Below are 24,307 nucleotides of genomic sequence, written 5' to 3'. Positions count from 1 at the left end.
CACTTAAGTGGGCAGTATTTCTGCGAGTGCTGCCTCCAATTTCGTGTTAGGCACAAAACATAGGTAGAGGAGCCAACACTATATAGAGAACAACAGTGGTGCTATCACACTTTCCTTGAGCACCTCTACAATACCTTTGTCTCTGATGAATACTCACTGTTGAAGACAGCATACTTGGTTCTATTACTTAAGAAGTCTTTGAGCCACTCGTATATCTCGGAACCTGTTCCAGATGCTCGCACTGTTATTTTCAGTGTGTAGTGGGGCACTGTGTCAAATGCTTTTTGGAGATCTAGAGGTATGGAATTTCGTGTTGCCCTTCATCTGTAGTTCGTAGTATATCATGTGAGAAAAGGGCAAGCGGAGATTTGCATAAATGATGATTTCTAAAACTTTGCTGATTCTTGGACATAAGCATTTCACTCTCAAGAAAATTTTTTATATTTGAACTGAGGCGATGTTCAAGGGTTCTGTAGCAAATTGATGCTAGGGAAATTGGCCTGTAATTATTCAGGTCCATTCTTTTACCCTTCTTATGTACAAGAGTCATCTGAAGTTTTTTCCAATTGCTTGAGACTTTGCAATGGGCAAGAGATTTAGGATAAATACAAGCTAGGTAAGGGGCCAGTGCCATAGAGCACTGTTTGTAAAATCGAATTGGGATTCCATCCATACCTGGTGACTTATTTGTTTTCACCCATTCAGCTGTTTTTCTACACCAGGGATGCTTATTATTATGTTGTCCATACAGGAGTCTGTTCAGTGGTCAAATGACGGTATGTTTGGACAATTTTCATGTGTGAATAATTTCTTAAATGAGAAATTCAAAACTTCATCTTTCATTTTGCTATCTTAAACTTCCACACCAGACTGGCACATAGTTCTCCAAACCACAATTTATAATCTGTTTAAACTTTTCTCATAATTTCTCTCTATTAATTTTACTGGAACTAAGTAATGCCAATTCACTGTGTAAGTGAGATGCTGATAACAGCTCATCTGCTCTTTCTAACAGAAACATTCACCCAGCCTTCTTGACTGATTTATTTATGTTCGTAACCATAGTTGCGACAATGAAACCTCTACATTGTCGCGGTCGATAAGGTCCAGTCTGTTTGTAGTTAAAAGATCTAAGATATTTGCGTTGCATGAGGGTTACTGAATTAGTTGCTCAAGACAAGATTTCAGAAAACGTGTCCCACAGGGGGCTAACAACTTTTTTGTGAGTACATGCTTGGCTACCATTGGGCCACAACCTGTGCAGCATTACTTACTTTCAATGCTGCGAGCTTATATTTCCACTATCCCATTCCCTCTCCACCTGTCCATCAAATGGTTTTCTTGGTGCAAACTGTACTTGTACCTGATTTATAATTTGGGACCAGAATTTCCACTTCTGGCAATTTCTACAGCTTTTCATTAAATAAACACATGGTCCCCACTGTTTGGTCTCACCTGCCAACAATTTTTAAAATTCTCCGGAAGGCAGGGGGAGGTCACACAATGCATTGTGTGCTCCACTCCTGTGCCTTTCAATCTTTGCACCCTTCCCTTTAGTAAGCTAACACACCCAGTACTGTAGCCATCAAGTTTTTTTTTGTGTGGGGGAGGGGGGTTATCAAGTGCCTATACGGTGGTAGCCCCCGGCCATGCAGGAACACAGTGTTGGTGCCTGAGCTGAAAACTCCCCATGTCTACCAAGGAGTATGTACCCATGGTGACTGGTGCATGGGAACTCCAAGCAGCGGATTACAGGCCAGGTAGCTGTTGCTCAGGCTGGATAACTTCCATGGGGGAGCCCCTGTTCGGAGAGGGTGGCACCATCTCGGACAAGCCGCCAATTAAGCAGATCAAGTTATCTCCCGCTGGTGGCCATATGGCCCTAGCAGCCTCTGTGGAAGGAAAGTTCTTGTTTAATACAGGAAGATATGATCCTAAAATTTTTCCCTTCCTTGGCAATGCAATAGGAGGAACTTAGGGTTAAGTGGAAAGCAGAGAAATACTTCCCCCATTACTTAGTTTGCACAAGAACTGACGGGGATTCCTTTTTGGCCACAAAGCCCTTTTTCTTTGTGGAGAGCAAGGAGATAAGTTTGGGAAAGTGGCAGCTCTCTCTAAAATGAAAAGTGGATCAATTTTGATCAAAACAGCATCCCCTGCACAATCACAGACACGGGCACTGCTGACTTGTAACTAATTGGGTAACATACCAGTGACTGTCACTCCCCATAATAATATAAATATGGTTCAGGGCATCATTTTCCACAGAGACCTGCTCTTGCAATCTGATGACAAGCTTCATGCCAACATGGAGCCACAGGTGTACACTTTTATCTGTTTTGTGCATAGGGGGCCAGAGGACAAAAAGGTCACTATTGATGCCTTCATCTTGGCCTATGAGGGCAGTCCACTGTCTGAAAATGTGAAGGTGATGGTATACTGATGTGATGTGAAACCATGTGGCCCCTTCCCCCCAATGCGATGCTTAAAGTATTTGAAATTTGGGCATGTCTTTGCATTGCAACTATAGTCCCATCTGTAGAGATTGTGGACAACTGCTGCATTTGAATGCTCCTTCAGCCCCTCCCCCCATCTGTGTTAACTGTGGAATGCACCATTCTCCTTGCTCACCAGATTGCACCATTTTCCGGAAAGAGAAGAAAATAAAAGGATATAAGATCCTGGACAAACTAACTTATCAAGAGGCCAAGAAGTAGTATGACACATTGCACTCAGCATGTGTAGCAGCACCATATGCTGCAGCTCCGAGGTTGATATCACCCTCTTTGGCGCTGGTGCTCCCAGCTGTTACACCTACTACAGTGGGTCCTCAGGGCCTCTCGACCAAGCCTGCCTCACTGATGGTTGGGGGCTCTCCTCTTGCTGCTTCCCTCTCACCTATTTTGGGATCATTGGCTTTCGACTCAGTGGGGATATTGGTCCGCATCTCCCAGCTGGAGACAAATCACCTTCCTCCAGTTTCTCTCACCAGGAAGAGATTCCTCAGGACACTTCCTTCCAAGGCTTGTTCTGGTCTAAAACTGTTTACTAACTAGTGACTGAAGGAGCCACAAGCTGCTGGCTTTGCAGTCATCAGCATTACCTGAAACTGATTCACAGAAGCCTTCGCAACCATCCAAATCCTGTAAGGAGAGGAAAGATAAGAAAAAGTCCTCCAAGAAGGAGATTCTGGTGACTCCCACGTCACCAGATCCTGCCCGTTCCACCTCTGTATCAGAGGTGGAGATTCTGACAGCCCCTGATGCCCCAGGTTGCACCACGTGTCGGAACCTGGAACCTGTGTGTTGATGCCTTAACCCTTCTGCCAGTGGCAGCAGGTGATCATAGGGTATAGTTTGCTCCCTTGGCCCCTTTGTGGCCTCAAAGTACTACAACATTATTCTCCAGTAGAATTTTAGCAATTTTTTTTCCACTACATGGCTGAGCTACATCTTTTCAGAACTTTGCCTGCCTTCTGCATTGCCCTTCAGGAGACTTGGTTTCCAGCAACAATGCGTACAAGAGGAACTGTGTTTTGCCTTTTTGCTTCATATCTCGTGTCTAGGACACACAAAAGTAACAAAAACATTAAAGTGTTATTTTCTAATTATCATTGGCTGATGCTCAATAATATTATGTTTATTGCATTATTCTATCATTCATCATAAACAAAACAAGACACAATATTCATCAATGGCTATTACTTGGGTGTGTTTTGGTTTGATCATTCAAATTGGTAGAACCTTCAGAATATACACTGTGGATACAAAGTATCGAGGTTTTTGGTAATTTAGGATGAAGAAACTGTGGTGCAAAGAAAAGGTGCACAGACAAGTTATTGTGACAACAGGAAAGTAGGAAGTAGGGCTGAGAAACTTGAGGGAGGGGGCATGGGAGAGGGGGCAAGAAAGGAAGAGAAATTAACTTTTGGAACTACAAAGTTAATTCCTTTTTGAGGAGAAAGAGGTGGAGCAAGGATAGACTCAGGTGCGATAAATAAGCTAAAAGTAGTAGTTACTAACATTTTTCAAAATCTGATGTTTGTTATTTTCATGTTTCCTACAGATTGTTGTGCATTGTGTATTTTAGGGTATGGGTTTCCTTTATGCTGCTGGCCTCACTGTGAATGTCAGCCAAGCACGTGCATTGGTGCATTACACATTTGGGGCAATTGGAGGAAGTGCGTGGGCTCGCATGGCTCTTGGTTACCGCTATGTGTCTGGGGTTAACCTGGTGGGAAGCTGTGAGCGAGCCCTTGACTTCTACAGGAAAGTGGCGAGTAAAGGTACAGAAAATTTAATGAGTGTGCTGTCGCATGATGATTAAACTAATTGAAAACTAATTAATGAGATGAAACATAGAGGCTTACAGGAACTGGTTTTAAGTGTTACTGATAATAAAATGAATATTAGTGGATATGTGATCGGAGGCTTTCCCGGCATGTGTGCTGTTTCCAGGGCTCTCAAGTATTCAGCTGGATGTGATCGTTCTAGTCCCACGATAATTCGGCGAATAACCTTTCTGCCATCATTGGGTGGTCTGTCTGCTTAGTGTCAGTGTTACTTTTGTCCATCATCGGACTTGGATTCTCTGTGCCGACGGTCCAATTGCAGCCGCTCACATTCCAATTGCAAGCACTGATGCTTCGATAGCAGCTGCCGACAATCCATTTGCAGGTGCTGACCCAGGTCCGCACCGTCCCCAGCGTCGCGCTAGGTGGTGCAAGATGGAGAATCTCGTGGAGTGTCCCTGGTGGCAGTCATGGAAGGACCTTTTGTCTGCTTGGAGCATGATTCCTTGATGGAGCTAAATAATGGTTTCCATGCCTTGCTGTAGTTGAAAACCTGTCTCGGTTTATGAGATTGCCCATTACGCAAATTTAAATGGCCTCTTGAATATGCTGCCCCAGTAGAAACTGGTAGGGGCCAGAATCTTGCTCTCTTTGTGTTTCGTGTTGTGTCCAATTTCCAAGCAGTGTTCTGCCAGTGCCGATTTGTTGAGCTGGCCTAGGCGCATGCGGCGTGTTTGTTCTTTGCAGCGATCTTCGACTGTTTGGATTGTTTGACCGATATAGGATTTGCCGCAACCACATGGAATATTATATACGGTCACTTTCTTGGGGCCAAATCCATCTTTCACTGTCCCCAGTAAGGCACGTACCTTGGGCGGTGGTTGGAAGACGATGTCAGTTTTGTGTTGTTTTAGCAGTCTACCAGTTTTTAATGTCAGGTTGCCTGCATACGGTAGAAAGGCAAGGCCTGGTCCCTCATTTTTATACTGTTCTTCATCTGGATTCCTGCTGTGTTTCCGTTGTCTGAGGGCTGTCTGGATCTGTTGATTGCTGTATCTGTTCTTGCGGAACACATTTTCTAGGTTTTTTTATTTTTTTGTGCAAATTTTGTTTGTCCGATAATGAGTATGCCCTGTGAACCAGTGTGTTGAGCATCCCGTTGAATTGTGCAGGTTGGTGGCAGCTCGAGGCATGTAAATATAAGTCCGTATGTGTAGATTTGCGGTACATGCTGTGACCCAGTGTGCCATTTGATCTCCGCTCTACAAGTACATCCAAAAAGGGTAATTTCCCTTCCTTCTCAATTTCCATTGTGAACTGTATGTTGTAATGGCTGAAATTTAGATCTACGTCTGTAGATGACCAGGCCCATGGGGCCAGATGACAAATGTCATCCACGTATCGTAAAAAACACACCAGTTTCCATTCAGCTGCTTGTAGTGCCTTCTCTTTGAAACTCTCCATAAATAAGTTGGCTACCACTGGTGAGAGAGGGCTCCCCCATAGCCACACTGTCGGTCTTCTTGTAGTATTGGCCATTGAAGACAAAGTAGATGGATGTAAGTACGTGCCTGAAAAGTTGTCAACTCGGGACAAAATTTCTCGCTGATAGGGTGGATCGAATTTTCTAGTGAAAAGTGACAAGACATCAAAGCTGACCAGGATGTCTGTTTCTCATAGGGGGAGCTCCTTGAGATGACGTATGAAGTCCGTTGAGTTCCGAATATGGTGTTCGCACTTTCCCACGTACAATCTGAGCACACCTGCCAGGTGTTGTACGAGAGTGTACATGGGCACCCCTATGTTGCTGACAATGGGATGCACCCCTTCCGTATGTGTCTTAGGGAGGCCATATGTTCTCAGAGCTACTGCGGAGTGCTGTCAAAGTCTTTTGATGTCCTTCTCCTCAATTGTGCCATTTTTCAGTAGGGTAGCAGCACCTCCAAGGTGAAACCGACCACCAGCACATCTCATGGGAAGAAAGAGCGGCAGTTTCTAGCCCTCAGAGAAGACAGAGACCATTGTCCTGCCTGCTGACAAAGGAAATACCACAGTCGTTCTGAACAGACAGGACTATGAACAGAAGATGATCAAACTGCTTGATGACCCTGCATACCGGAAGATCAAGACAGACCTGACCAACAGGGTACTACTAAGCACTGCCACCCTACTGAAAAATAGCGCAATTGAGGAGAAGGATACCAAAAGACTTAGACAGCACTCCGCGGTAGCTCCGAGAATATACATCCTCCCTAAGACACTTAAGAGGTGCGTCCCATTGTCAGCAACATACAGTCGGCTGCTCACGTACCCTCTCGCACAACACCTGGCAGGCCTGCTCAGACTGTGTGTGGGGAAAATGCAAACACTGTATTCAGAACTCAATGGACTTCATTTGTCGTCCCAAGGAGCTGACCCTAAGAGAAACAGATATCGTGGTCAGCTTTGAATGTTGTCACTTTTCACACGGGTCCCACTAGACGATTCGATCCGCCTTATCATCGAGAACTTTGGTCCTGAGTTGACACAACTTTTCAAGCATGTACTTACATTCACCTAATGCGTCTTCAATGGCCAATATTATTCGCAGACTGACAGTGTGGCTATGGAGAGCACTCTTTCACCAGCGGTAGCCAACTTATTTGTGGAGTGTTTTGAAGAGAAGGCACTACAAGCAGCCAAATGGAAACTGGTGTGTTTTTTCCAATACGTGGACGACATATTTGTCATCTGCCCCCATGGACCTGGTCATCTACAGACGTAGATCTAAATTCTGTCCACGACAACATACAGTTCACAATGGCAATTGAGAAGGAAGGGAAATTACCCTTTCTGAATGTACTTGTAGAGCGGAGTTCAAATGGCGCACTGGGTCATAGCATGTACCGCAAGCCTACACACATGGACTTATATTTACATGCCTCGAGTTGCCACTATCCCGCACAACTCAACAGGGTGCTCAACACACTGGTTCACAGGGCATCCTTGATATTGTACGAACAAATTCTGCACAAAGAACTCACACCTAGAAAATGTGTTCCGCAAGAATGGGTAAAGCAATTGACAGATCCAGACAGCCCTCAGACAACGGAAACACAGCAGGAACCCAGATGAAGAACAGTCTAAAAATGAGGAACCAGGCCTTGCCTTTCTAACATACGTAGGCAACCTGACATTAAAAATTGGGAGACTGCTAAATCAACACAAAATTGACATGGTCTTCCAACCACCGTCCAAGTTATGCACCTTGATGGGGACAGTGAAAGATGGATTTGGCCCCAAGAAAGTGACCGTATATAATATTCCATGTGGTTGCGGCAAATCCTATATCGGTCAAACAATCCAAACAGTCGAAGATCGCTGCAAAGAACAAACACGCCGCATGCGCCTAGGCCAGCTCAACAAATCGGCACTGGCAGAACACTGCTTGGAAATTGGACACAACACGAAACACAAAGAGAGCAAGATTCTGGCCCCTACCAGCTTCTACTGGGACAGAATCTTCAAGAGGCCATTGAAATTTGCGTAACAGACAGTCTCATAAACCGAGGCACAGGTTTTCAACTCAGCAAGGCATGGAAACCATTACTTAGCTCCATCAAGGAATCACGCTTCAAGCGGACACAAGATTTTTGCACGATGGCCACCAGGGACACTCCACGGGATTCTACATCTTCCACCACCCGGTAGGAAGCCAGGGACAATGTGGACCTGGGTCGGCGGCCGCAATTGAAGCGTCAGCGCTTGCAATTGGAATATCGGCAGCCGCAATTGGACTGTCCAACGCAGGAAATTGAATCCCTACTGATGGACATAAATAACGCTGACAATGACCAGACAATCCATTCCATCAGAACCATCTGATGATGGTGGAAAGGTTATTCGCTGAAATATCGTGGCACTTAAACGATCACTTCTGGCTGGAAACTGGAGAGCCCTGGAACCATGAATTTTAGTTATTAAGTGTAGTGTACCATTGCTACTTTCTGTTCATATCTCATATTCTTTATTGTTTGTTTCATTCAAGTTTTATTTTACATAACTGAGACACATTAATTAGAACTAAGAGATCAAAACACAATGAATAACATCAGTTGTGTTATTGTCTGTCTTTCAGAATTCTCAGTGCAGCATGAGAAGTGGCCACAAATGACATTTCTATAAATCATGTACTGTCTATTCATCACTTAATGTATGAGGGGGAGGGGAGGGGGGGGCGGGGGAGAGGAAAAGTTAAATGTTACTTCATCTGTAACCATGTGCTTCTTCAAATGGTGTTTATTAAAATCTTAATTACTGTTCAGTGCTATTTATTTTGCCCATTCCCCATTTGAGTGCCTGCCAGTTAAAAGAGCAGATTATTTTAAATATCATTTACCTTTTGTTGCCCTGAGCTATTGTATCAATTTTTGTTGGAGCTGGGCAACAAGAAGTGGCTGTTGGCCATTGCTTCCACTATTGATCATGGGCAGTTCTCACTCTGCAGAAGCATATCAGAGTTCTTATCATTTTGCCAGTACCTCTTCTTATTAGTTTTTGCCACACTTACCATTGTAGTTTTAGCTGTCTATAAATATGTTAATAAACCATTGACCTTTATTAAATAGACAATTATCCTTACTCATCCAGTTTTATTGGGTGGCTTCTCCATCTATAATTCTATTTCTAATTCATTACAGGGCAGTATGATTTCTCATGTTCTAAGAACTTGTGAGCAATTAACACAGTGAAAACTAATCTTGTCTTAAATAGTTTTTTTCCACATAAAAAGTGTCAATCTTAAATGTCGGTCACTGACTGTCATTCCACAGCAATTCCATATTCCTCTGCTTTCTTCTGCCCTCTGTTTCTTAGAAATGAGTCATGAATTTTGGTAAGTATATGTTCATATGTTGTACCTGCTGTCAACTTCACCCACATAACTCTAGCTATTGTGCATTGGATTTTATTCATGTAATTAAAATTTGGGTTATGATAAGGAATATCAACACACTGTAAAAAAAGAGTAACCCTTTAGGCTCGTAGCTTGTGTGCAAGCATCTAGCTTATTAGTGGGAGTTTACACGGCTGCTTGATACAGGAATGCAGCATTTTATTTAATTGCTGTACTGCTGTAATTATTTGTAGAACAGTAATTAAATTCTCAGAAATTTTTAACATTACAACTTAAAACATACATTACCAATCAAAATGAATTTTTGGTGTAGCATGCCTTGAAACAATCTTCAAAACAAAGTGCTATACTGCATTATCTGCATCCGAATGGTGTTTCCTTTCATTTTCTTGTCTTCTTGCATCAAGCTGCACATCTGTGTAGGCTAACATTTTTCTGCATGGGTTGGATATACTCAGTGAAATGCCTTTCTGTGAGCCATTCAGGCATAGCAGTTTCTGTAGGTTGCCCTCATTGAAGTGAAGTTTCGCTTTTCTTGTGACTTTCCAGCAGTTGTGATACAGAAGCAGTCTGAAAATTAAGTGTTTTTTCGTTTGTCTTTTCACTGGCTTTATAAACTGAAATATCGTCAGCCTTCTGAACATTTTCATATACCACTTTACCTTTTTTTTAAAAAATATTTTCTAGCCCTTCAGATCTACACCATCATAATAGAATTGGATTGTATAATGCATTGAAGCTTTCTTACCTCATTGCTCCTTTTTGTTGTTGTAGCAACTGCATTGTTATGAAATATTGAAATAAAGGCTGCCTGTTTCTTGTGCACTCATTTCAGCACCATGAGAGATATGTTATGACTTTACCTTTCTTGAATCTTGCATTTTTCAACACGTCAGGTACTTTCATCCCATTCCGTCAAAGTGTGCCAGGTACATTTATTTCTTTTCCTTTCAAAAAGTGACAGGCATGTAAGTTTTTATAGTAGTTCTCCATGCAGAGAGTATCACCGAAGTTGAAAAGAGGCTCAAGTTTTACTACAATTTGTCTGACATTCAGATTATCATTAAAAAGAATTTTTGTTTCTGTCTCTGTGGAACTTCCTGTATAAATCACAAATTGCCACAAATATTTTGTAGACGATATGTGCATGTGTGTTATAGCTCTCTCTTCAGATTTGCTGCTTTTAAAGCTAGGGTTTTTCCCATAATCTAGAAATTAATCAATAGAATTGTGTTCTACTATGTTCAGTAAATTTTTAAACATATCATTAAAATGCTGAACAACAGAGCCCATCTTGAACAATCTTTTATTCCTCAAAATGCATGTAGCTCCTCATTGTTTACGAAATAAAGGAATCTACAAAGTATTCTATAAAGTTTTGAGATTGCAGTCAATTGATGTCAACTTCTTGCCATGGTACTTGGCTGACAACCGTTCAGCCATTTTCATGTAAGTATTTTACACTCATGTTGTCAACTTTATTCCAAAATTTGGCACAGACACACATGTGCATAGGCAGCTGCTCCATAAGCACCTTCTGTCGAGTTTAGAACACTCTTGAATACTGCTGCGTTTATATAACTCAGGTGCATGCATAATGGTGATACTGCATACAAGCCCTCTATCAGAATGCGGACTCGCAGAGTTAAAATTCATATGTGAAATTAATAAAATTAATTGTCTCTAGATGTGTTTTAGGCATAAAATGTTTTCTTTCTGAATATGTTAAAGAAATCACTAGCTCCCAAGTCTTATCCTGTTGAAAGATGCCCTCACCATTAATAAGATCTACTGCAAAGTTTATTTCCACAGATTCCTTAATATATGAATCTCTGAAGGATCTCATCATGGCCAAGATATCTCTGGCAGAATAATCCATAGAATGTCCTGTGGAGATACAATGCTCTGCTGTGGCCTCCTTACTGGGCTGTGAAAGGCGAGTGTGGTGATAATGTTCAATGCCCCTTTCACATACTATGTGTGTGGTCTGACCAATGTAGGCTTTGCCACACTGGCAAGGTATTGAGTACCTCCAACTTGCCACAAATCCAGATCATCCTATAAAGAACCGAGAACAACAGAAGTCTTTGTAGGTGGCTGGAAGATAACTTTAACATAATATTTCCTAATTTTGATGGTATATTGCCAGCATATGGGAGGAATGCCCTGGACTTGCAGCTCCTCCTCCTCTTGATTTTGTTGGTGCACACATTTCTTCTTTCTTAAAACTGCGCTGATCTGATGTGGAGAATATCCATTATATCTGAACACAGATTGTAGATGTTCCTGCTCCTTTGTAAAGCTCTCTCTGCCAGACGTATGTGCTCAGTGTACAAAAGTTTGAAGGACACCCATAGTTTTTGATGGGTGGTAGCAGGTAGATGCCTGAAAATATGGGTTTGTATGTGTGAGCTGATGGTAAATTGAATGCCCCAGTGATCCATCCACTTTCCAGCTAACCAAGAGGTCCAGAAATGGCAGACAGCTGCCCTTCTCCACTTCAATCCTAAAGTTTATAATCTCATGAATTCAATTCAGATGGTGCAAAAATGATGACAGTTCTTCACCATGGGGCCACGCCTTTAAAAGTATCATCTAAATATTGCTTGAAGACTTTTGGTTTAAATTCCTCCGAATCAAGTGTTCTTTCCCCAGTCTTCCCCAAAAAAGTTTGCTACCATCAGCCCATCCCTCTCGTCATAGTCCAGTACTGTGGTGAATCGAGGACACAGCAGTCACTGTCCAACACTGCTGACAGGTTCTGCAATGATTTAAATGACACGCTTCACAGATCGACCTCCTTGCTTTTAAGTGTCTGCCTGCTAAGGCTCACTACCTTACTAAACAGAGTAAAAAGGAATGCTGGGAGTGCTGTGTTTCCTCCTTGGAGACGTATGCCTCTTCATTGCAGGTTTAGTCCAAGCTCCATAGCCTTCTGGGCTGCCAGTGAGAATCTCTGTCCAGGGTCTTGTCCTCCAGGGTGCTCTGTGTGCTGATCCCTTGGTTCTTGCGGAACACTTCGCGATGCACTTTGCGACAGCATTGGCGTCCTCTTCCTTTCCTGCTACTTTTCTCCAGCAGAAATGCAGAGTTGCATAGACACCCCCCTCTGTTTCAAGCCCCACCAAATTGAACTCTTCGTTTAATGGGAATTCTTGCAGGCTCTTACATCTTCATATGACCCAGCCCCAGGCCCAGATAGCACAACCAGATGATCAGACACTTGGACGTTACCCAGAGGCAACATCTACTCAGGGTCTTCATCTGCATTTGGGTCATGGGTGCCCTCCCCCTCGCAATGGTGAGACAGTATAGTTATCCTTGTCCTTAAACCTGGGAAGAATCCAATGTCTCTACAGCTGCTGCCAGATTAGCCTGATGAATGCACTTTGTAAACTGCTCGAGAGGATGGTTAGTTTCTAATTATGTTGGGTACTCGTATCTCAAGGCCTTTTGTCCCCATATCAGTGTGGCTCCTGGAAAGGTCTCCAACTGACCATTTACTCAGATTCGAAACAGCAATCTGACAGGCTTCTACTAACTTCCAGCACCTTAGGGTCCTCTATGACCCACATAAGGCATAAGACATGGCTTGGTGCCATCACATTTCAGTTACACTCCATGACTGGAACTTTACGCAACCGCCTCTATTTTTTATCCATGAGTTTTTATCCCACTGGTTCTTCTGGGTTGGAGTTGACACTTCACTCAGCATTCCATGGATTCAGGAGAACAGTATCCCATAGGGTTCTGTGTTAAGTGTGACACTCTTCCTCGTAGTCATCAATGGGCCACTTTTGGGCCTTTGGTTACCCCAAGATTGTATGTCAGTGATTTTTGCATTTGGCACAGCTCCCACTTGGTAGCATCTGCTAAGTGCTGGTTCCAGAGGGCCATGGTACGGTCCTCTGGATGGGCCGTGTCCCATGGCGTCTAGTTTACTCCCTCCAAAACGCAAAAAAGCTGACGTGGCTGCCCCATATTTGCCACCTGAAGACTACATGTGTGCGGAAGCTTGATGCTCTCTGCCTACTGGCCCACACATGTTGGGGTGCAGACTGTGCTACTCTTCTCCATCTTTACTGTGCTGTGGTTTTGTCCAGGCTAGATTATGGTAGTAACATTTCTGGCTCAGTGGCTCCTTCCTCTCTGCAAACCCTGGACCCATTTCACCACTGTGGGATGCATCTGGCTATTGGTGCCTTTTGCATTAGTCCTGTTGACTGTCTCCTTGCAGAAGTGGAGATTGCCCCTTTACAAATACGACAGAGCAATAATCGCTGTCTGCCAATTCCCTGACATCCTGTGTACCCTGTCCTTTTTGAAAACAAGGTATGTCTCCATCCTGATAACCGCCTAAGGGTGCGATTGTTGATTGGAATGCGTCTTGGTTTTCCTCTGTCGAGATCTTCATCTCCTCTTGCTGGAATGTCCCCAGTTTGTTTATTCCCCCACCACGATCCCTGCTCTTGGGTGGTGTCTAGACCACAGATTAGGCCCAACCAGTTCCAGGGTCCTCAGGTCCCCTATCATCTTCGGGTGTCTCATACATTCCATCCTTGCAGAGGTCCTGGTTGCTGCAATCTTCTACACCGATTGTTGTATAACAATAGATAAGACGGGATATACTTTTACGCCTGCTACTGCCATGGAATACCATTTATTGCCGGGATCATGTAGTATGTTCACAGCAGAGCTGCTAGCCATTAACAGAGCCCTCAATTTTGTAACTCCAGCTTCCATCCACAGTGTTTTAGTATATACTGACTCAGTGAGCAGCCTGCAAGCTATGAACTGATGCTACTCTGGCCACCCTTAGGTCTCTGCTAATCATGACCTCCTCTCCGCCCTTGGCCATGGGTCCCAGGTCATGTGGGCATCCTGTGGAATGAATTGGCTGACCCATTTGGCTAGAGAAACAGATAATTACCCCCATTCCCTTTCATGATTCCAGCTGCAGATATGCGGGCCTCTGTCAAATTTCTGTTTGGTCAAAAGTGGAATGACATATGGCGTGCTACTGCCCTCAGTATTAAACTCCGCACAATCTGTGGCTTGGCGCTCTTCCTCCAGTTCTCTCAGGAGGAGGCCACTGTCTTATGCCATCTGTGCATTGGTCATACTAGGCTCACCCATTGTTTTCTCTTGTTTAATGAGACATCCCCACAATGTGGTTGTGGAGCTAGACTGAGGCATTCCATATATTGGTGGAATGTTCCTTTCTTTTAGTCCTTCTTACTAAGTATAGTCTTCCAGATTCCTCATCTTTAATATTAGCAGATGATTCATCGATGGGTGAACTGGTCCTCAGTTCCCTCTGTGAAACTGGTTTTTATTTTCAGGTATAAGGTTTTGCTACAGTTCTGGAGCAGGGGAAGGGTGGTTGTGGTTGGGGCCTCTCCTTATGTTTTTTCGGTCTGGGATCCATGACCACTCACCTGTCCAAAGAGTGCTCTTTTATCCCTCTGTTTTTCCAACTTTTAGATTTGGTCCACCCTTTTATGCCTTCTACTGGGTGTGTTTTAACATTCTCATTTTATAGATTGACTCCTCTGACTAGATCTGCCCACTTTTAGCGGACCCTCTCTCTTTCGAGAGTAACTTTAGAATCACGGGACTGATGACGTCGCTGTTTAGTCCCATATCTCACCCTTGTCAGTCAGTCAGTCAATCAATCAATTTGTTGGACATACACATTCCTACCAACTGAACAGTTCAGTACTTTCATATCCTGTACCTTACTGTGTGTACACCAGTGCTGTCTGAGTAGAGTTTGGTGAGAAATGCATGCATGATGAGTGCCACTGATTCACTAAACTATGTGTTCTGTTCCTGTTTGTCACTATTATTGAAAGAAAAATAGTGATCTCTGCACAGCTGTGAGGCTGATCTAACGATGGAAAGGATAGAGTTGGTTGTTGTTGTTGTTGTTGTTGTTCGCAGTGTGACAATTAGTTTGATGCAGCTCTCCATAGTTGTATCCTGTGCAGGCCCCTTAATCTCTACAGTTTTTATTCCCCTCTGCCCACTTCAATCTGTTACCAAATTTATGATTTCTTGATGCCTTAGGATGCACCAAATGACCTGATCCCTTCATTTAGACATTTGTCCCATAAGTTTCTTTTTTTCCTTCAGTTTAACTTGGTACAACTTCATTTGTTAACTGATCTACCCATCTGATGTTCAGCATTCTTCTTTAGCACCACATTTAAAAAGTTGGTGTTCTCTTCTTGTCCAAACACTTTATTGTTCACTTTTCACTTGTACACTACTGAAAATTAAATTTATATCCAGTGTTAATAAACTTCCCATTTTGAGAAAAGCTTTCCTTGCTATTGCCGGTCTGCATTTTATATATTCTTTACTTCAACAATTGTTAATTATTTTGAAGTAAAAATATGAGAACTCATCTGCTGCTGTTACTCTGTCCTTTTGTTATCTTATTTCCTAAGCATCACGTGACTTAATTTTACTATACTCCATTGTTTTTTTCCCCCCCATGAACCATGGACCTTGCCGATGGTGGGGAGGCTTGCGTGCCTCAGCGATACAGATAGCCGTACCGTAGGTGCAACCACAACGGAGGGGTATCTGTTGAGAGGCCAGACAAACGTGTGGTTCCTGAAGAGGGGCAGCAGCCTTTTCAGTAGTTGCAAGGGCAACAGTCTGGATGATTGACTGATCTGGCCTTGTAACAATAACCAAAACGGCCTTGCTGTGCTGGTACTGCGAACGGCTGAAAGCAAGGGGAAACTACAGCCGTAATTTTTCCCGAGGGCATGCAGCTTTACTGTATGATTACATGATGATGGCGTCCTCTTGGGTAAAATATTCCGGAGGTAAAATAGTCCCCCATTCGGATCTCCGGGCGGGGACTACTCAAGAGGATGTCGTTATCAGGAGAAAGAAAACTGGCGTTCTACGGATCGGAGCGTGGAATGTCAGATCCCTTAATCGGGCAGGTAGGTTAGAAAATTTAAAAAGGGAAATGGATAGGTTGAAGTTAGATATAGTGGGAATTAGTGAAGTTCGGTGGCAGGAGGAACAAGACTTCTGGTCAGGTGACTACAGGGTTATAAACACAAAATCAAATAGGGGTAATGCAGGAGTAGGTTTAATAATGAATAGGAAAATAGGAATGCGGGTAAGCTACTACAAACAGCATAGTGAACGCATTATTGTGGCCAAGATAGATACGAAGCCCACACCTACTACAGTAGTACAAGTTTATATGCCAACTAGCTCTGCAGATGACGAAGAAATTGAAGAAATGTATGATCAAATAAAAGAAATTATTCAGATTGTGAAGGGAGACGAAAATTTAATAGTCATGGGTGACTGGAATTCGAGTGTAGGAAAAGGGAGAGAAGGAAACATAGTAGGTGAATATGGATTGGGGGACAGAAATGAAAGAGGAAGCCGCCTGGTAGAATTTTGCACAGAGCACAACATAATCATAACTAACACTTGGTTTAAGAATCATGAAAGAAGGTTGTATACATGGAAGAACCCTGGAGATACTAAAAGGTATCAGATAGATTATATAATGGTAAGACAGAGATTTAGGAACCAGGTTTTAAATTGTAAGACATTTCCAGGGGCAGATGTGGACTCTGACCACAATCTATTGGTTATGACCTGTAGATTAAAACTGAAGAAACTGCAAAAAGGTGGGAATTTAAGGAGATGGGACCTGGATAAACTGAAAGAACCAGAGATTGTACAGAGATTCAGGGAGAGCATAAGGGAGCAATTGACAGGAATAGGGGAAATAAATACAGTAGAAGAAGAATGGGTAGCTTTGAGGGATGAAGTAGTGAAGGCAGCAGAGGATCAAGTAGGTAAAAAGACGAGGGCTAGTAGAAATCCTTGGGTAACAGAAGAAATATTGAATTTAATTGATGAAAGGAGAAAATATAAAAATGCGGTAAGTGAAACAGGCAAAAAGGAATACAAACGTCTCAAAAACGAGATCGACAGGAAGTGCAAAATGGCTAAACAGGGATGGCTAGAGGACAGATGTAAGGATGTAGAGGCCTATCTCACTAGGGGTAAGATAGATACCGCCTACAGGAAAATTAAAGAGACCTTTGGAGATAAGAGAACGACTTGTATGAATATCAAGAGCTCAGATGGAAACCCAGTTCTAAGCAAAGAAGGGAAAGCAGAAAGGTGGAAGGAGTATATAGAGGGTCTATACAAGGGCGATGTACTTGAGGACAATATTATGGAAATGGAAGAGGATGTAGATGAAGATGAAATGGGAGATACGATACTGCGTGAAGAGTTTGACAGAGCACTGAAAGACCTGAGTCGAAACAAGGCCCCCGGAGTAGACAATATTCCATTGGAACTACTGACGGCCGTGGGAGAGCCAGTCCTGACAAAACTCTACCATCTGGTGAGCAAGATGTATGAAACAGGCGAAATACCCTCAGACTTCAAGAAGAATATAATAATTCCAATCCCAAAGACAGCAGGTGTTGACAGATGTGAAAATTACCGAACAATCAGTTTAATAAGCCACAGCTGCAAAATACTAACACGAATTCTTTACAGACGAATGGAAAAAACTAGTAGAAGCCAACCTCGGGGAAGATCAGTTTGGATTCCGTAGAAACACTGGAACACGTGAGGCAATACTGACCTTACGACTTATCTTAGAAGAAAGATTAAGGAAAGGCAAACCTACGTTTCTAGCATTTGTAGACTTAGAGAAAGCTTTTGACAATGTTGACTGGAATACTCTCTTTCAAATTCTGAAGGTGGCAGGGGTAAAATACAGGGAGCGAAAGGCTGTTTACAATTTGTACAGAAACCAGATGGCAGTTATAAGAGTCGAGGGACATGAAAGGGGAGCAGTGGTTGGGAAGGGAGTAAGACAGGGTTGTAGCCTCTCCCCGATGTTGTTCAATCTGTATATTGAGCGAGCAGTAAAGGAAACAAAAGAAAAATTCGGGGTAGGTATTAAAATTCATGGAGAAGAAATAAAAACTTTGAGGTTCGCCGATGACATTGTAATTCTGTCAGAGACAGCAAAGGACTTGGAAGAGCAGTTGAATGGAATGGACAGTGTCTTGAAAGGAGGATATAAGATGAACATCAACAAAAGCAAAACAAGGATAATGGAATGTAGTCTAATTAAGTCGGGTGATGCTGAGGAAATTAGATTAGGAAATGAGGCACTTAAAGTAGTAAAGGAGTTTTGCTATTTGGGGAGCAAAATAACTGATGATGGTCGAAGTAGAGAGGATATAAAATGTAGGCTGGCAATGGCAAGGAAAGCGTTTCTGAAGAAGAGAAATTTGTTAACATCCAGTATTGATTTAAGTGTCAGGAAGTCATTTCTGAAAGTATTCGTATGGAGTGTAGCCATGTATGGAAGTGAAACATGGACGATAAATAGTTTGGACAAGAAGAGAATAGAAGCTTTCGAAATGTGGTGCTACAGGAGAATGCTGAAGATTAGATGGGTAGATCACATAACTAATGAGGAAGTATTGAATAGGATTGGGGAGAAGAGAAGTTTGTGGCACAACTTGACCAGAAGAAGGGATCGGTTGGTAGGACATGTTCTGAGGCATCAAGGGATCACCAATTTAGTGTTGGAGGGCAGCGTGGAGGGTAAAAATCGTAGAGGGAGACCAAGAGATGAATACACTAAGCAGATTCAGAAGGATGTAGGTTGCAATAGGTACTGGGAGATGAAAAAGCTTGCACAGGATAGAGTAGCATGGAGAGCTGCATCAAACCAGTCTCAGGACTGAAGACCACAACAACACATTGTTTTTTTGTTAATTTTTATCTTAGAACGACCTTTTCAAACATTATCGATTGTGCTCAACTGGTTTTCCAAGTCCTTCCCATCTCAAACAGCATTGCAGTGATACTGGCAAAATGTGAAGCTTTTATTAAACACTCTTTCTAAATTTTGTGTTGATTAGGTTTACCACTTGTGCAGTGTGCTGGTTGAATTACATAGGAGGTAGTCTACAACCTTGTTTCACACTCTCCTCAGCTTCTGCTTCCCTTTTCTTTTCTTTTCCGCTTATAACTGCAGCCTGTTGACAAGTCATAAATGACCTGTTGCAAGGATGAAATGCAGGATGAGTGAAAAAGCAGAGTAGATGTTGTGGAACAAAACTGCTTAATATCATGTGCATCAGTATTGGTTACAGCACGCTTCTTGTTGTACGAGAGATGCAACTTCTTTGATATGCTGTTTACTGTTGTAGATGATGGTGGAATTATAGTGAATAATTGTCGTCGATGGCTCAGTCTTGTCTAGGGTACGTTCTTGCTGATGAAAATTTTGATTTATGATGAAGAGTTGCCTGTTGCAGTGAATATCTTTTTAACTGAAGTTGCTCTCTGGTCAATAAGAGGCATTTTTGATACATCCCCTTAATTTTATGTAGCAATGCTTTTATTCTGATGATCCAAGTCAATTGTCATGTGGTATACTTCATAGGACATAAAGAATTTGGGACAGATGTTGACTTGTGTCCGCTAAAATCTTCTCACTCAATGGAGTGAAACTGGCATGAAAAAAGTATGACACAAACATCCCTCTCAACAATATTCCAGATGTCCTGCAAGGGACTGACTTTAGGATCCACTGAAGTCGTTTGTTGATCAGTCCTTCCTTCTTTCCTTCCTTATCTGGTCCAGTAAGTCTCCCTTGACTTGGGGTTCTGGGTGACTTTTCCGAACTCTACCCCTTTTCCTGAACCTCATCAGTCCTTTCCTTTCACCCCTCTTTCTTCCCCTTCAACTCTTTTGCCAGAAGAAAGAGCCAGTGGCTCTGAAAGCTAGCAAACTGTAATACCTTTTATTTATGTGTTCTCCTGCTATCACTTGGTGAGTAGATTTTTTTAATCTGTCCAGTTACTTACATTAACAACTTTTTAACATTGTTTTTATTTTCGTGTGAGACTTATTTGGTAGCTTCATGAATAATTTTTCACTGAACTAACCGAATGCTTATTTGCTGGAGGAGAACAGAATATCTGTCTGTAATAAGAACACTGTGTAAACAGCCGTGGAATAGTTATTGAACTTTCAGGAAATTTAGCTTTTTGTATAATAGATTTCTGATGACATATTGTCTGTAGGAAACAAATGACAAAATTCTGTGTCATGTAGTTAGTAATTCATAACGTAAATGTAACTTTCAGAATCAGGTGTAAATAATCCTGTTTGTTTTCTGGCAGAACTATTTGTCCATAGACAGCTACAAAGGACAAAATATGTATAGGCTGTAATCTTATCCTCCTACACATCACCATTAAAGTTCTCATTCTTTGCACAAATTTTGAAAACTTGAGGAGGAGTAAGATTAAAAAAAACTTTTTCTTATCATTATCTCGTTGTTGTTGTTGTTGTTGTTGTTGTTGTTGTTGTCGATGGCTCAAAGCCTTGTCTATGGTACATTCTTGCTGCTGAAAATTTTTATTTATGATGAAGAGTTGCCTGCTGCAATGAATATTTTTTTTAATTTTATCCCATTCTTTTAAATCACACCGACTTTACAATTTTCACTTCTATCACACCAAACATTACATTGTTATTGACAAGTTCAGCAAAATACATGTTTCCATCAGAGGCATGCCCACCACTCCTTACATTCTGTGGTACTCACAATTTCCAAAGAGTTTACAAAGCAAAAGAGTTTACAAACTTTCTCGACAGGAGAAGAATCTTTACCAAATTATATGATTATTTCATAAATAAATCCAGAAACAAATGTAATATTTAGCATTTGATTGTGCAATTAATAATATGAATTTTAAGTATGCCAGAAATTTTGTAATTTCAATTATTCTTAAAAGAAGAGTAATTTTAACTGTTGGTATGTATAGATTGTAACACATTAATTTCTTTTTTATTCATTTTAGCCCAAAATTATCATATACAAAATCATATGAATTCTTTTAGTGAAACAGCTGAGATAATTTTAACCTATGCAAGAATCGATAGTATACATGGTTTTGGTTATCTCTACAAAAAAAGCTAATGCTAGAGGAGTATGATTCATTACAATATCCCCCTCACAAAATTTGGAAACCAGATGTTTACAATATTTTGCGACACACTATAAGGTTTGCCAAATGGTGTACAAAATGATGCCTAGGATAGCAGGTAGATGTATAGAAGTACCTGATATGTAACATATTACAGACATCAAAAGAAAAATATCTACTATAAAATCATAATCTGTACACATATCAGGATATGGCATTCAGATTATCAGATCTATGCAACATACTGTCACAAGACAGAAAATACAAGGTCAAAACTACAACATTACACCACTAAATTATAGAAATAATTACAAAGTAAATTACTAGAATTTATAAACTTTAACTTAAGATCTATACACTCAAACCTTCAAAATCTTCAAAAGAGAAGAGAGAAAATTTCAGAGCTTAAGTGTACGACATGTGAGCAGACTCCAAAAAACTCACGACGACGGGTACAGACCAGGAGAATATACTCGATCATGGGTAGGAATCAATCAGCCATATAAACCATAGTATTTACAGATGTGTTGACTCGTGAAAGAACAAAATAATGGAAAAATATTAGGGCCTGAGTTTACAATGTGGGGACCGACCCATGAATCCAAACCACACCAGGTACAACCCAGCAAAAAAGTTTTGACACAACAAAATGAATAAAGTTCATAATCATATCAATAAGTTCAATTATATGCAACGAGTAATTGTGAGAAGCATCTAGCTTCAATCAATGGTTCTAAGTTTTCCTTGGACACACACACACACACACACACACACACACACACACACACACACACACACACACACACACACACACACACAGTAGCTAGGAGTACCCAAAACAGAGCTAAGCAATAGTCTGCCCACAACTCAAGATCCAATCAGATACAATACTGCAATATCCAGGATAAATTCAGTTAAAAATAGTCCTAAATTAGCTTTGAATGATGACACAATCCAGTAGTTGGACAACCAAAATCAGAGTATGAAAGCAGACATGTGTACATCTTATTTTATTGTCCATAGTAATAAATGTCTTCCACACCAACCTAAGTACACAAAGACCCAGAAAATTCATTTACAATTGATAAAAAAAACTGATTTAAAGTTACATAATGATTGTAGAGTCAATCCCCCCAATGAAAAAACATGCATTTATGCTGAATAACACTGTCTTTAGCAGTCTTGGTTAACAATTCACAAATATCAGACAAAAAATATATTCCAGTTGACAGATGCTAGAGTACATTACCCAAGCACCTACGATCTCTTGCAAGACGATTAGTCCAGCTGGGTACAGTCATACCGCAGTGTGGGGTGTGGATCTACCCACATACATGCAGCTTCCTCCTTAGAGTTATCATCACACAATCCAAGGGATAGGTAACTTCCTGTCTAGCATTCACATAAAATCCTGAACCATTGTTTTGTGTACTAAATACGCTGTTTAGTACCTCCTTCACATCACATGAGATATGCTCTCCATCTTCATTTTACATCGTCAGTTATATGGGATTTTTGTCGGGTGTGATTAAAAAATGTTCACTTATGAAACATTAATAATCAGTGTTAAATGCAATAAAAAATGCACTAATATAAGGTAATGCACACAGATATGCTCAGATAGTATTCCTAATATTTGAGTACAAGTTGTGAATATTGTTCCATTTTAAAACTGTAAAAAGCTCTACTCATTTAGTCTCCTGGGATCTATATATTAAATTCTAAAGCACAAATCTATTGCAGAACATAATTATGTAGTGTATCATAGATCTTAACGCAGTCAATAGATAAGACAAAACTTTAAAAATCACAACATCTTACATACTAAATTCCAGACAAACAAAGAACAGTTATATAGTCTTATGAATCTACAGATTGATTTAAACCGTCAGTAGATAAATTAGAACTCTAGAAATCACATCATCTTACATACTAAATTCATGACAATGGAAAAAACGACAAACAAATAAAAATCAAATACTTATGGATCATGTCTATAAGCTTTCAGTTCAGTAATGTTGCATAATCCAAACAATTCTTAGATTTTGGATACACAAGTCTGTATGCTTTAGGATGTGGATTTTCAAGAACTTTGAATGGTCCAATATAAATATTGAAAATTTCTTTATCTCAGATGTCAACACTTTAGATTTCTCTTTGGCTTCCACCAACACAAGATCTCTTACTTCAAACTTAGAAAATCAACCTTTACTGTCATGTACCTGCTTTCTCTTATCCCCCTGTTTTCTCATCAACTTCTTAAGTGAATAGATAAGACAGAACTTTAAAACTACATGATCTTAAATGTTACATTCATGGCAAACAAAAATTACACAGTCTTAAAAATCTACACACATAGCAAATATTTTCTTCTAAACTAGGTATCATTAGGCATCCATATTCAAAGGTATTGCCTTCTATACTAAATGTTAAATGCACCTGAGATTTTATAAGTTTATTTTGCTTACTTGTAGCTCCTCTTATCTTTACACCTACAATGGGCATTTCCACAAAATTCTTACTACACTGGATTTGTCTCTGAATTGTTCAGATATACCACAAATCAGGCCATCTGTATCAGTCGAAACAGTTCCCTTCCCACTGATCAATCTTAACCTTAATGTAAGGACACTGAAAATCAGGATTATCATCTTTGCTATTAGACACTTCATGTAAAAGATCACTTTCAATTTCATCAAAAGTTACATCTACACTGCTTGTGGAGGGTTTTATCAACTTCACTGGTATCATTGCAATTCTTTGGTTACACATGTTGGCAGGTAAAGATTGAACACACTAAAAGGGTTCCATAGCACAATTAACATCACTTATTACAGAAGGAACACACAATACCTTACTGTCAAAATTACACTTCCTACTTAGATCTTCTTTCACTTCATTCCACCAATTTGGATATAAATTTTGACTAACCACAGTTAACTTATTCCAAAACGAACATTTATCTACGTTATCATCAATTTGGTCCCAAACAAATTTCAAAAACTTTTCACTTTTATTCTCTAAGCTTACAGATCATTCACCATTACTGTTTGGGTCATTACACTGCATGACATTAATGAAAAACTGCTTTGACTGGAC

At 41.0% G+C, this 24,307-nt stretch overlaps 1 protein-coding gene across 1 annotated transcript in view; it reads left to right on the top strand.

The window, feature by feature from the left end:
* LOC124787457 (protein sel-1 homolog 1) overlaps window positions 1–24,307 on the top strand; it is a 78,589-nt gene that overhangs the window by 30,290 nt on the left and 23,992 nt on the right. The window contains exon 3 of the mRNA XM_047254341.1: window positions 4,090–4,285. Coding sequence (XP_047110297.1) covers window positions 4,090–4,285 — 196 coding nt within the window. The remainder of the gene's footprint in view (window positions 1–4,089; window positions 4,286–24,307) is intronic.

Source organism: Schistocerca piceifrons, chromosome 1 (assembly GCF_021461385.2).
Source record: "Schistocerca piceifrons isolate TAMUIC-IGC-003096 chromosome 1, iqSchPice1.1, whole genome shotgun sequence".
Classification (NCBI taxonomy): domain Eukaryota; kingdom Metazoa; phylum Arthropoda; class Insecta; order Orthoptera; family Acrididae; genus Schistocerca; species Schistocerca piceifrons.
This window is presented reverse-complemented; position numbering and strand designations above follow the sequence as displayed.